We start from the raw sequence: 10923 nt of genomic DNA on the forward strand, positions 1-10923 counted from the left end.
TCCTTCCTATGAATGCAAAAGGCTGGGCCCGGCTCAGGGTGTGTTCAGATGGCACGCAGCCGCTATCAAGCCTTCCCTGCGCACCCACCGAATGGAACCTGCTGATTTGCCTTTGGGTTCAGGAAATGAGCAGTAGTTGATTTGAAGCGCTCCGGCACACCGGTAGCCCAAGAAGGTAGTCGCGGCAGCCGTTTGTCCTCTGAACTGGCTGTGGAGTCATGGAGCGCCTGAAGTTACTTTTGCAGTATTTCCAATCCAACTCTGAATCCATCTCCAACGGCATTTGCATGGTGCTGGCTCTGGTCAGCGTCAAACTTTACACCAGCTTTGACTTCAACTGTCCGTGCCTTCCGCAATACAACAAACTGTACTCTTTGGGAGTGATGGTCTTTCCGCCGATTATCCTTTTCTTCCTCGGGCTCCTGGTCAATCGCCATACAGGTGTCATGATGGACGAATGGATGAGACCCCCTGGGAAACGCTCCAAAAACCTGGCTGTGGTCAAGTAAGTCCAGCACCATCAAATATAGTGACCAGCTCGACGTTGACGAGCTGAAAGTGCGCTCGCTCGCTCGCTGGCTCGCTGGCTCTCTCTGTCAGCTAGTTGGCCACGTCTCGCTACTGACACAAAATGGCAGAGCGTGAGGAAAAGGTGAACAAAGTGAGTCGTCTCTTTGTGCAGATATTTATTCTCAGCCATGGTCCAGCGGGCCCTCCTTGCGCCAATGGTGTGGATCCTCGTCACCTTGCTGGATGGCAAAATCTTCATTTGTGCCTTCAGCGCGAGTGTCGATCCTGAAATCTTCTCAGGTAATGAATGCTCCGGACCCAAGCGGTAAATTGATCTGGCTTTCTGACGGATGCCGTGTTTTCAGGTATGCCCAACAGCACTGGACTGGATGTGATCCAAATAATGGCCAAAGTCCCCTGCAAGGAGGATGTCCTCTTCAGGAATAGCTCTTTCCACAAGGCAGTGTCTCGTTACGTTCGCTGCTATTCGCAAGTAATGGGCCAGCCGTCAGTTCATCAATTGTGGGCAGGCTGAAGTGCTGCCGCCGTAAACCTTTTAGCGAGTAGCTTCTGGGTTGCCATCTCGACTCAGGACCTTTGGCATGTTCTTGCATTTTGTTTGGTTCAGGTTTTTTTTTTTTCTTCTTCTTCTTCTTTATTTATTTTTTATTGCTGGCTGGCTGGCTGGCTGGCTGGCTGGCTGGCTGGCTGGCTGGCTGGCTGGCTGGCTGGCTGGCTGGCTGGCTGGCTGGCTGCCTGGCTACCTGGCTGGCTGGCTACCTGGCTGGCTAACTGGCTGGCTACCTGGCTGGCTACCTGGCTGGCTACCTGGGATCGCCTGCCCACAAACAGAAAATTGATTTCAAACGCATTTCTTGCCACCACTGTTACTAATGATGACAAATTTGTGTCAAGGCAGTCGGCTGGTCCATCCTCCTTTTCCTGATCGTACTGGGAGCGCTAGGACGAGTCCTCAAGCCTTGTTTTGAGGACCACGCCGCCTTCCTGCAAACACGCTACTGGAGCAACTACCTCGACGTGGAGCAGAAGCTCTTTGACGAGACCTGTGTCCACCACGCTCGAGACTTTGCCCGGACATGCGTCGCGCGCTTCTTTGAAAACACGAGGGAGGACGTCCGATTGTGCCCCTCGCGTCATCCATTCGTACGGGACTTGACAGAGGACTGGCGAGAGGAAGAGGAGAAGAGACTTTGTGGAATAAGAAAGCAAGAGCAAGTGGACCACTTGCTGAAAAAATGGTACTTTAGTAAGCCTGAATTGGATGTAAGCAGAGCTGGCAGGATGTGCGCTACCTGCAAGGAAGAAAGAAAGAAAGACGAAATCTACTAGTCTCATGTCTTCTTGTGGCTAAATAGTACCTCCGTCAATCACTTCAAATGGTCCACTGTCAATTTTGGCTTCGTCGTCAGAAAGTCTTAGTTCGATTCTAGTCGTACGACACAAACGCTTTGAACAGGTGATGGATGGTACGGTCTTAAGCTTTTGCATAGGTTGGAAATCCAGCCACACGTTCTCATGGAAACATGCAAAGAGACATCCATCCACGATCGGAAGCGCTTCTCCTCACGAGCGCTAGGCAGGTTGTCAGCCGATCCCCGCCCGCCGCACACGCTATCCAACGGGCACGGGGACGACAGGCAGCCCGTTTGAACCGGCGACCTCTGAACCGCCGCTCCTTTTTGACCGACAATACGCAAACATTTGAAAGGTCATTTCCACGTTCCACGGGATATTTTCCTCTTGAAAACCTAATGCCTCATCCCGTTTGAGGTCGGAGGGTTAGGGATTGTGTTCCTCGAGCGTACAGCGCACAGAGAACCCGACCTAACACAGGCATGTAAGGGGAGATGGCTGGCTTGTAGAGTCAACAAAGAAAGAGTTGGACGTACCTCTTCAGCTGGGGGCGCCTGCCAATGGCATTCATGAATAGTTTTCAGACTTGAATTAGTACAGTATGCGCCAGTGATGTGCAATGTGCTCCGCTCCACTTGCAGTCTTAATCATTGTTGTTTTCCCCTCTAAGGCTACATCAGTTAGCATATGTTGTATACGTTCAAAGTATTCCATGCTAATCACTAATATTTGCCCCATTACGGGAGGTGACACAAATGCGTTGGCTGAACGAGCTTTTCCAGTTCCTGACTTGGCTGCGTTTGCACGTGTTTTCACTTGTAGTTCTTTTTTTTTTTTTTTTTTTTCTTCACTGGGGAGGAAACCGGAGGGCAGGGCCTTGCTGTGAGTCATCGTCGGTGCCCACAAAGCTCACACAAACTCAAAGTTGAGCTCAGAAGGAAGACTTCTCCTTCGGCTGGAAAAAGAGGCTTTATTTAGACGGAGGCATCGCGAAATCGATTCTAAAAGTCCAGTCGCATGTTTTGCCCGAGGACACTGGAAGGCTGTAAGTTAGCATGAGTGACTTTCAATCTAGTATACGCTTTATGACATGTGATGTGGATGTTTTTACACTTGAAAATGATGGATGACTGGAGATGATGTGAGAAGCAAATGTGACCCTTTTAATCTCTTTTTTTTTTTTTTTCCTCTTTAGTTTGACATTACTTCAGCTCAGCTTCAGTCACCAACATCCCAAGCATGGCCGCTTATGCCCTTGTGAGGGAAAATTTAAAATTTGGCTCTCTCTTCTTCAAGAGCAAAGATGTGATGATCTTTAACGGTATGATCGCTCTGGGCACTGTGGCGAGCCAGACGGCGTACAACGTTTTTGCTTTTGATTGCCCGTGTTCCCCTGGGAGAAACTACTACTACGGCATAGCTGCCATCGGTGCTCCGGCTTTGGCCTTTTTCGTCGTTGGAGTCATGTTGAACAAGAGAACTTGGGATCTAGTGTCAGAGTGCCGCCTCCGGAGGTTCAAGAAACTGTCCGCGCCGGCGGCCTTCGCCGTCCTGGGGAGTATCGCGGGTCGAGCCGTGGTGGCGCCTCTCACGTGGACTGTTCTATCCCTGCTGCAGGGTCTGGCGTACATGTGCGCCCTAAGTGAGTTTACTGACCCCAGGAGCGTCAAGGGCTTCCCCCCCGGTTATCATTCAGAGGACATGGCAAAGTTCCCTTGCAAGGAAAGCCTTCCGAGCGAGCTGCAAGGCTTTTGGCCAGAAATTGACCGACGTCTGAAATATGAGTCACAGGTAGTGGAAAACCGTAGTCTGTCTGTCTGTCTGTCTGTCTGTCTGTCTGTCTGTCTGTCTGTCTGTCCGTCTGTCCGTCTGTCCGTCTGTTGTTTTTTTCGACCAGAGCCGTAGCATGTTCACATCAGCGCTCGTCATTTGAGAAGAAAAAAAGAAATGTAGACATTTTGGAATGAAAAGCACTAACTGGCTGCAGACGATCATGTAGTCCAAGTCCAATCACGCAAAAACAGCACACCCAACCAACAATTGTCTGACTCAATGATGTGGTATGTTTTCAGCTGATTGGCTGGCTGGTGGTCGCCGGGACGTCTTTGATGGTTTTCTTAGTCATGTGTACGAGACATTGCTCATCGCCCCTGGGCTACCAGCAGGAAGAATACTGGAAGAAGTATCGCGCCAACGAAAAGACCCTCTTTAGTCGTACGGCAAGCGTCCACGCCCAACTCATGGCCGCAAAGTATGTGGAGAGCTTCTTTGGTTTCGTGGCTCTGGAGAATGATGAGAAGGAACACGTGGCGGAACACCAGGCCGCCGCCAGTCCCATCTGCAGCAACGAGTGGAACAGAGTGAGCGGCGTCTACCTTTACAGGGAGAAGAAAGGACTACCTCTTTACAGCAGACTTAACAAATGGGCCACATACAACGAGCAGAACAACGGGGGGGAGGAGGACTTTGAGAAAGAAATGGAAGTGTTTGACAGTTTAATTGCCTAGCACAATCCAAATGTCTGCAAACGCCGTCCGTGGGTTTCATTTCAACATGTTGCTCCTTTTTTTTTTTTTTCTACAAAGCAACATGGATTGCTGGCCTGGCACTTGCCTTCTTAAGTGGCTCAATTTCCAGCCAGTTGCCTCTCCTCTCACCGTCATTGTGAGCCCGTTGCATTCCCCCCCTCACCTTCTATTTGAAAATATCCTGTCCAAACCTTTGAATTGTATTTATTAGCTGGCCATATTCGATTTGTTGTCATAGCAATGCCAAAGTGACTATTGATAATAAGAATGCTGTCGAACGGGGGGCTGTGGCGCAGACTGCTGAACTATTGACAGACGTTGCGGCGGAGGATGATGCTATTTGTGTTAGGAGCAGCCAGCCAATTAGCAGCAGGCATTCTTCAAGCTTCTTTGGTGCCCTCACTCACTCACTCAACTGAACTGAAGGCCCATGTCTGTGTCCTTAACAACAAGCATTGAAATGAAGTCATGCTTCTACTTTTGTCTTGTGCTGTCTGAACCTTTTGTAAAAATACCTATAAATGCTGTGTGTAATCCTGCTAACTGTTTCGTGACTCAACCTTTGATTTGATGTTTTAAAGAGCGCTCATCGTCTACGACTATTTCATTTTCCGAGAGTGCAGAGACCTAACTATTTGCGTCCGTATGAAATAACGTACGTGTCGCCGTTAAGGTAGGAAACGCGGTCGTTTGGTTTCGTATCACACTCACTCGGGATGCGCTACGCCGGTCAGTCGGTCTCTTGGCACAATCTTGAATCCCAAATGGTCAAACGCTTTCATTGGTTTGGATTTCAAAAGATGTTATTCCAACTTCAAAAGTGAATCCTAAAAATGTAACACTAACAACGTCCCCAACCCCCTAGCCTTTTATCACAAGTGTCGCACGTGGTATGTCACAAGAATACTACATGATCATGGAAATCTTCTTTCAGACCGGAAGAGAGCTCTGCCACAATGACAATGGAAGGAAGCTCTTTATTTTCAGCACATTTGCAGTGGGCTAAAGATCGTTCGATCTTTGTGTGTAAAAAGACAATGATAGGATGAAAGTCCAATTCATTTGATTGGACTTTTTTCCAAGTTGATCACTTGTCCTCTTTTCCTTCCCGGCACGTTGTTTATCTTCGACAGATAGCCTGCCTGGCTCCATCTTAAGTACACGTTAAGTTACTTGACAGGAAATTGAGGCGAAAACATCCTGAATCGTATCAAGAGCGGAGAATGGCCATTGTCACCAGATTTGAGTGACGCTGTTGAAATGACCTTCTCAACACAAGCGCTTGGAGCGCGAATCGATCTGACACGATTTGAAATCCCTTTGCCACGTTTCACTCCTGACGTCAGCGGCTTCCGTCCGACTGACACTTTTCCGCTGCACGCACCAACGACTTCCGGTTAGTCCAGCGAACGGGCGCTTCGTTTTTGAATGCCTCTTTTTCTTGCTTTGTTGACCTTTTGTAAACTCTAAGGAGCAACAGTGCAAACTGCGCAGCCATTGTTCCGGTTTCTACCGTGCTGCTACTGTTATGTTAAGTGCTTCCTGGTTGGAGGGAGTCAGTCGCAGGCAGCCATTTTGGAATTTGGAGCGAGCGAGCGAGCATTGAGCAACAACTAGCCGGCCGCCGTGCTTCTGGGAGCCGTCAAAGTTAGCCACCGCTACCTTTTGCACGCATCATATCAAATCTTCCCACAAGACGCTAACACACTTTACAACAGCTCCACGATGAATCCAGAATAGTAAGTACTTTTTGGATGACCAATGTGGTGTCACGTTTGAGTTGGCAGTACAACAAACAAGTTAGCAATGGCTCTTAAGTGAAGCTACGTTAGCAGCTAACGTCAGCTGACTGCGTCTGTCCACCGGAACCTACCACCGACGTCTCTGACGATGAATAACACATTGGTTGTTAGTCTGCTTCTTATTCTTATTATAAAGGCTCGTGGCAGCTTATCGATCGAAACTTGCATCGGTTAACACCTTGACACCTTTGACTGTCATTTACATCTTTATGTATACTGCTGTCGTTATGGCCACCCTTGCATTCCAAACAAACCAAAGAGTATAGCTAGTAAGGAGGACGTCTTAAACCCACTCAACCCAAAAGCACTCGCGGAGATAGCTCTTCAATCCCCCCCAAAAGGCCAATTATTTACAATGAACATCAATCTCCGGGTTGACTTTCATACAAGAAAAACTAATCTAGTTAGTCCTGACTTTTTTTTTCGTGCTTTTAGTGGTTGAAAAACATGTATCGCTTCTCCTCCTTCAAAGCCAAAAGGAAAAGAAACACCTGTCCTCAATCCCTCATTATAAGTAGGAGGTGGCTGCAAAGGAGGAGGAGGAGACCTGACTGCCGCTGGCCCCATCATCTGCCTTCACATAGAGAACACAAATAATCCAGAGGCCAGACCACAAATAATAATGATACAATCAAATATAAGAAAGGCTCCAACAGCTGTATTTGGTTCACAACATCTGGGGGCTACTGATGCAAACCCGGGTGGGTTGCGATCATTCTTGTTAGGCTCGCTCGCGAACCCCAAATGTTTATTCTTCAGGTTTTGTTAGGCTTAGGGTTCGTTGAATTTGACGCCGATATGAAATTGGGCTTCTTTGAGCGAGCAAAACATAAATGTCATTGCATCGAAATTCCCTGAGAGTCCGGACATCTTTGTTGATATATTTCAATCGTATAGCGAGCGGGAGAGTCGAAGTCGAGCCTAAGTCAGTGTCATGGGGTCACATGCCAGGGCCATGCCAGGGCCATGCCATGCCAGGGCCATGCCATGCCAGGGCCATGCCATGCCATGCCATGCCATGCCATGCCATGCCGCCACTGAGAGGATATTTCTTTGACCAATCCACAAACGACTTAACATGTTGATCTTAATTGACCAACACATTCTATCTTTCTTTCTTTCTATCTATCTCTCTGTCTGTCCTTTACAGTGACTATTTATTCAAGCTGCTCCTGATCGGTGACTCTGGCGTTGGAAAATCTTGTCTCCTGCTCCGATTTGCAGTAAGTATAATTCTTCAAGAATATGACTCGCGATCTGTAATCTCTCTTAAAACCATAGTTTTATCACGCATTCCTCATTGAGTGCATGATGTGCGTATGGGAAAAGATGCAATGGTGTGTCTTCAACAGATTTGCATGCGAGAATTGTGTTAGGGACATGTTCTATTTTGCCACTTCTCTGGAAAGTTTGGCCAAAACAAAATTGGACCGGTTGCGTGTGTTTGAAAATGCCTCTTCATATTCATGATGTTTCATTGCACATTCTTTGCATGTGTGTGACTAAATCCCCCTGTTTCCCCCCCCCCCCCCCCCTCCCTCCCTCCCTCTGCAGGACGATACATATACAGAAAGCTACATTAGCACAATTGGTGTGGACTTCAAAATACGGACTATAGAACTTGATGGAAAGACCATTAAACTTCAGATTGTAAGTCACGCACTATTTGTCAAGTTGTAGAAATACAAAGCCAACATCAATCTTCAGGAAATGGCAGCCTTTCTTTCTTGCTTGCTTCTTCATTCTTTTTTAAACAAATGACAAAGTGCAAAAGTTCAATCATAATAAAATATGAAATCATAAAATAGAAAGTAATAGGAATAAAAGCTGACACTTGACATCTCCCCCCTCCTTTTTTTTGTTTGACATCGGACAGTGGGATACAGCAGGCCAAGAAAGGTTTCGTACAATCACTTCCAGTTACTATCGAGGCGCTCACGGTATCATTGTAGTGTATGATGTCACAGACCAAGTAAGTGAATGCATCTCTTACACTCGACCTATTCTATTTGAATACAAGTGGCATGGCTCTATTGTAGTGAGTGCAGCAGTGGTTCAAATCAATATTGATCTTATGAGGAGGTCCACAGCAGGTGGGAGGAAGTACACGACCATATGCCTTTTTTTTCTTCTTTTTTTTTTTCTTGCACTCATTTGAAGAAATGACAGTCGAGGATCCTTTTCTTTTTTCCATCCTCTTATGTTGTCCTGTACTGCCACCTGCTGTCGACTGAAATTCTGTGCACGCGTGATCAAGCACATATTTATTTAATTAGAGGTCGGTCGGTCGGTCGGTCGGTCGGTCGGTCGGTCACATAGCTGCTGTAGAAAGTTTGGTAAATCCTGGGATTCTTTGAAATTTGACGTTGGCACCAATTGTACACCTTTTTGTTGATGTAGTTCAGCAAATTGATGGTCCTCTTTTTGACATCACAGGAATCCTTCAATAATGTTAAACAATGGCTACAGGAGATTGACCGTTATGCCAGTGAAAATGTCAACAAGTTGTTGGTAGGCAACAAGTGTGACCTGACGACAAAGAAGGTGGTGGATTACACAACGGCCAAGGTAAGGCCTACTCGCCCGCCATTCAGCATTCGAGGATTTGCTGATTTCAAAAGACTTCTTTCACATTTATTAGGAATGCTCCTTTTTTTTCACCTTGTCAATGCATAACGTCGATTGAAATAGCTAAGGGTTGAGTCATTTTCACAAATATTTCCGGCCAATTTGGACTTTTCACTTGGGCTATTCTCATCTGCCGTGAAAAAAGGAAACTTGAGCCATAAGGAAAGTCCAGTTTCTGTTGCGACTGGAGTGCATCCGAGTCTTTCTTGTAAACTTTGTTTTCTCTTGGTGCCAGGAGTTTGCAGACTCTTTGGGCATCCCCTTCTTGGAAACCAGTGCCAAGAACGCCACCAATGTGGAGCAGGCCTTCATGACCATGGCTGCAGAGATTAAAAAAAGAATGGGCCCCGGGGCCGCGGCCGGCGGTGGCGAGAAGCCCACCATGAAGCTGACGCCCGGAACCACCGTCAAGCCTTCATCGGGCGGCTGCTGTTGAGCGCAAGCGCAAACGCCGGCCATTGATTCCTAGCTCGGTATGCCTGGCTGCTTGCCTGCCTGCCTGCCTGCCTGCCCTCTTTCTCTACCGCAAGCTGACAGGGTAGGGATGACATGACATGAATCACATGGTTATGTGAGAACAAGATGAAGTTGCCTGTATTTCTACCATCATGTAGCACACTACCAAAAAGAAAAAATAAAGCCTTCGTCTTGCTATTGATGACAAATTGGATCAAACGCTGATCATTTCACCAGACTTGGCCCAGACAACCCTATCTAGCCCATTTGGCTCACTTCACTCACGCTAGTTTTATTCCACCTGCTCATCAGACCCCACAAGTGTGTGCGTGCGTGCGTGCATGCGTGCGTGCGTGCGTGTACGCGTGTGTGCGCGCGCACGCACGCACGCATCACTGCATTCCATTTTGAGTTTGCTAACAATTTGTTTGGTGAAGTTTTTTTTTTTTTCTTTTGTATGTCTCTTATCTTGTTTTGGCTTTCCTTTCATCATTCTGTTACCTATCTGTTCTGTCTCTCTATGAAGCTCCCCCCCTCCCCCATTTATCGGCCACAGAAGGTTCACAATACAGCATCTCAACTTTAGTACTATGTGTGCAAATGTGTGTGTGTGTGTGTATATACACACACACACACACAGGAAAAAAAAACTTACATACTTGTGTGGATGTGTGTACATATATGTAAATCTTCTTCAGTTTGGCTCCGCTAAATGTATTGGGCGGATTGAGAGAATTGCACATTATCTTAATTTTTCTTAGTAGTCGTTGAAATAGTACTAGTAGACAACACGTCAGACGTATGACCGAGAACCCTCAAACTTGCCACTTACTCTTGGAGGGGACCTGAGCCTGAAGAACCCATACACATCATCCCCATGGGGTGAGAGGGAGTTTTTTTTCCCCCCGGTTTTATATATATATATATATATATATATATATATATATATATATATATGTATATGTATATGTGTGTATAGATATATTGCTATAAACTGAATTATAGGTGGTCATATTACTACGTCTATAGCATAGTACTATTGCTAGTAGTAGTAATAGTACTATATATATATATATATATATATATATATACACACACACACACGTCAGATCGCACATCTGTTCAGTAATGTAATGCATTCTTAAAATTGTCTTGATTCAATATGTAATACTAAAGAGAAAATAATGTACTCCGAGACTATAAAATGAAAAGGTCCTTCTGTGATTCTTGTTGAGATGCATTGTAAAGACTACACAATTATTTATTCTACATTTGGGGGAATTTGACAGTTAAATAACATCTGCAACCTGTTGTGTATGGTGGTAACCTAAGTGCAGAATTTCATATAAATACAATGTTCTCTTGTTTTCATAAAGGCAACTGAATTCAGTTTGAAAGATCCTCTGGGAATGTGTTTTTATTTCAAATCTGTTCAAGCTACTGGAATAGTGTCGTGTACCGCCTGATGGATGACATGTCCCATTCAATCAAAATGGATGTGAATGTATTCGCCATACACGTCATTTAAAACCTACTAGTATAAGTAAATCGTAAATCTACATTCTTGCTTGGAGACGCAACACGTTCACTGACTGATCCGTTGATGCGCGCACGGGAAGGAAGGA

At 46.2% G+C, this 10923-nt stretch overlaps 3 protein-coding genes across 3 annotated transcripts; all 3 read left to right on the forward strand.

Annotated features, from left to right (window-relative positions):
* Window positions 1-4: 4 nt before the first annotated feature.
* Window positions 5-2185, forward strand: calhm3 (calcium homeostasis modulator 3). Its single transcript, XM_085923000.1, has 4 exons — window positions 5-505; window positions 683-810; window positions 876-1003; window positions 1426-2185. The coding sequence occupies exons 1-4, from the start codon at window positions 219-221 to the stop codon at window positions 1858-1860; spliced, it is 978 nt and encodes a 325-aa protein (XP_085779126.1). The 5' UTR covers window positions 5-218; the 3' UTR covers window positions 1861-2185.
* Window positions 2186-2299: 114 nt separating this feature from the next.
* On the forward strand, window positions 2300-4937 carry LOC147049723 (calcium homeostasis modulator protein 2-like). The gene is made up of 3 exons (XM_085922998.1): window positions 2300-2929; window positions 3080-3675; window positions 3957-4937. Exons 2-3 carry the CDS (start codon window positions 3124-3126, stop codon window positions 4389-4391), a joined length of 987 nt encoding a protein of 328 aa, XP_085779124.1. The 5' UTR covers window positions 2300-2929; window positions 3080-3123; the 3' UTR covers window positions 4392-4937.
* Window positions 4938-5818: 881 nt separating this feature from the next.
* On the forward strand, window positions 5819-9507 carry LOC147049724 (ras-related protein ORAB-1-like). The gene is made up of 6 exons (XM_085923001.1): window positions 5819-6151; window positions 7365-7437; window positions 7769-7864; window positions 8091-8186; window positions 8651-8782; window positions 9078-9507. The coding sequence occupies exons 1-6, from the start codon at window positions 6138-6140 to the stop codon at window positions 9276-9278; spliced, it is 612 nt and encodes a 203-aa protein (XP_085779127.1). The 5' UTR covers window positions 5819-6137; the 3' UTR covers window positions 9279-9507.
* Window positions 9508-10923: the final 1416 nt, after the last annotated feature.

The sequence above is a fragment of the Syngnathus leptorhynchus genome, chromosome 10 (genome assembly GCF_054491065.1).
Source record: "Syngnathus leptorhynchus isolate UIUO chromosome 10, UIUO_Slep, whole genome shotgun sequence".
NCBI classification, from domain to species: Eukaryota; Metazoa; Chordata; class Actinopteri; order Syngnathiformes; family Syngnathidae; genus Syngnathus; species Syngnathus leptorhynchus.

Excerpts from the sequence above, each read along its gene's own strand:
- calhm3 (XM_085923000.1), top strand. The coding sequence starts at position 219 with ATGGAGCGCCTGAAGTTACTTTTGCAGTATTTCCAATCCAACTCTGAA. Across the intron at positions 811-875 it reads CGATCCTGAAATCTTCTCAG|GTATGCCCAACAGCACTGGA; the intron begins GTAATGAATGCT and ends CCGTGTTTTCAG. Across the intron at positions 1,004-1,425 it reads ACGTTCGCTGCTATTCGCAA|GCAGTCGGCTGGTCCATCCT; the intron begins GTAATGGGCCAG and ends ATTTGTGTCAAG.
- LOC147049723 (XM_085922998.1), top strand. The coding sequence starts at position 3,124 with ATGGCCGCTTATGCCCTTGTGAGGGAAAATTTAAAATTTGGCTCTCTC. Across the intron at positions 3,676-3,956 it reads GTCTGAAATATGAGTCACAG|CTGATTGGCTGGCTGGTGGT; the intron begins GTAGTGGAAAAC and ends GTATGTTTTCAG.
- LOC147049724 (XM_085923001.1), top strand. Across the intron at positions 8,187-8,650 it reads TGTATGATGTCACAGACCAA|GAATCCTTCAATAATGTTAA; the intron begins GTAAGTGAATGC and ends TTGACATCACAG. Across the intron at positions 8,783-9,077 it reads TGGATTACACAACGGCCAAG|GAGTTTGCAGACTCTTTGGG; the intron begins GTAAGGCCTACT and ends TCTTGGTGCCAG.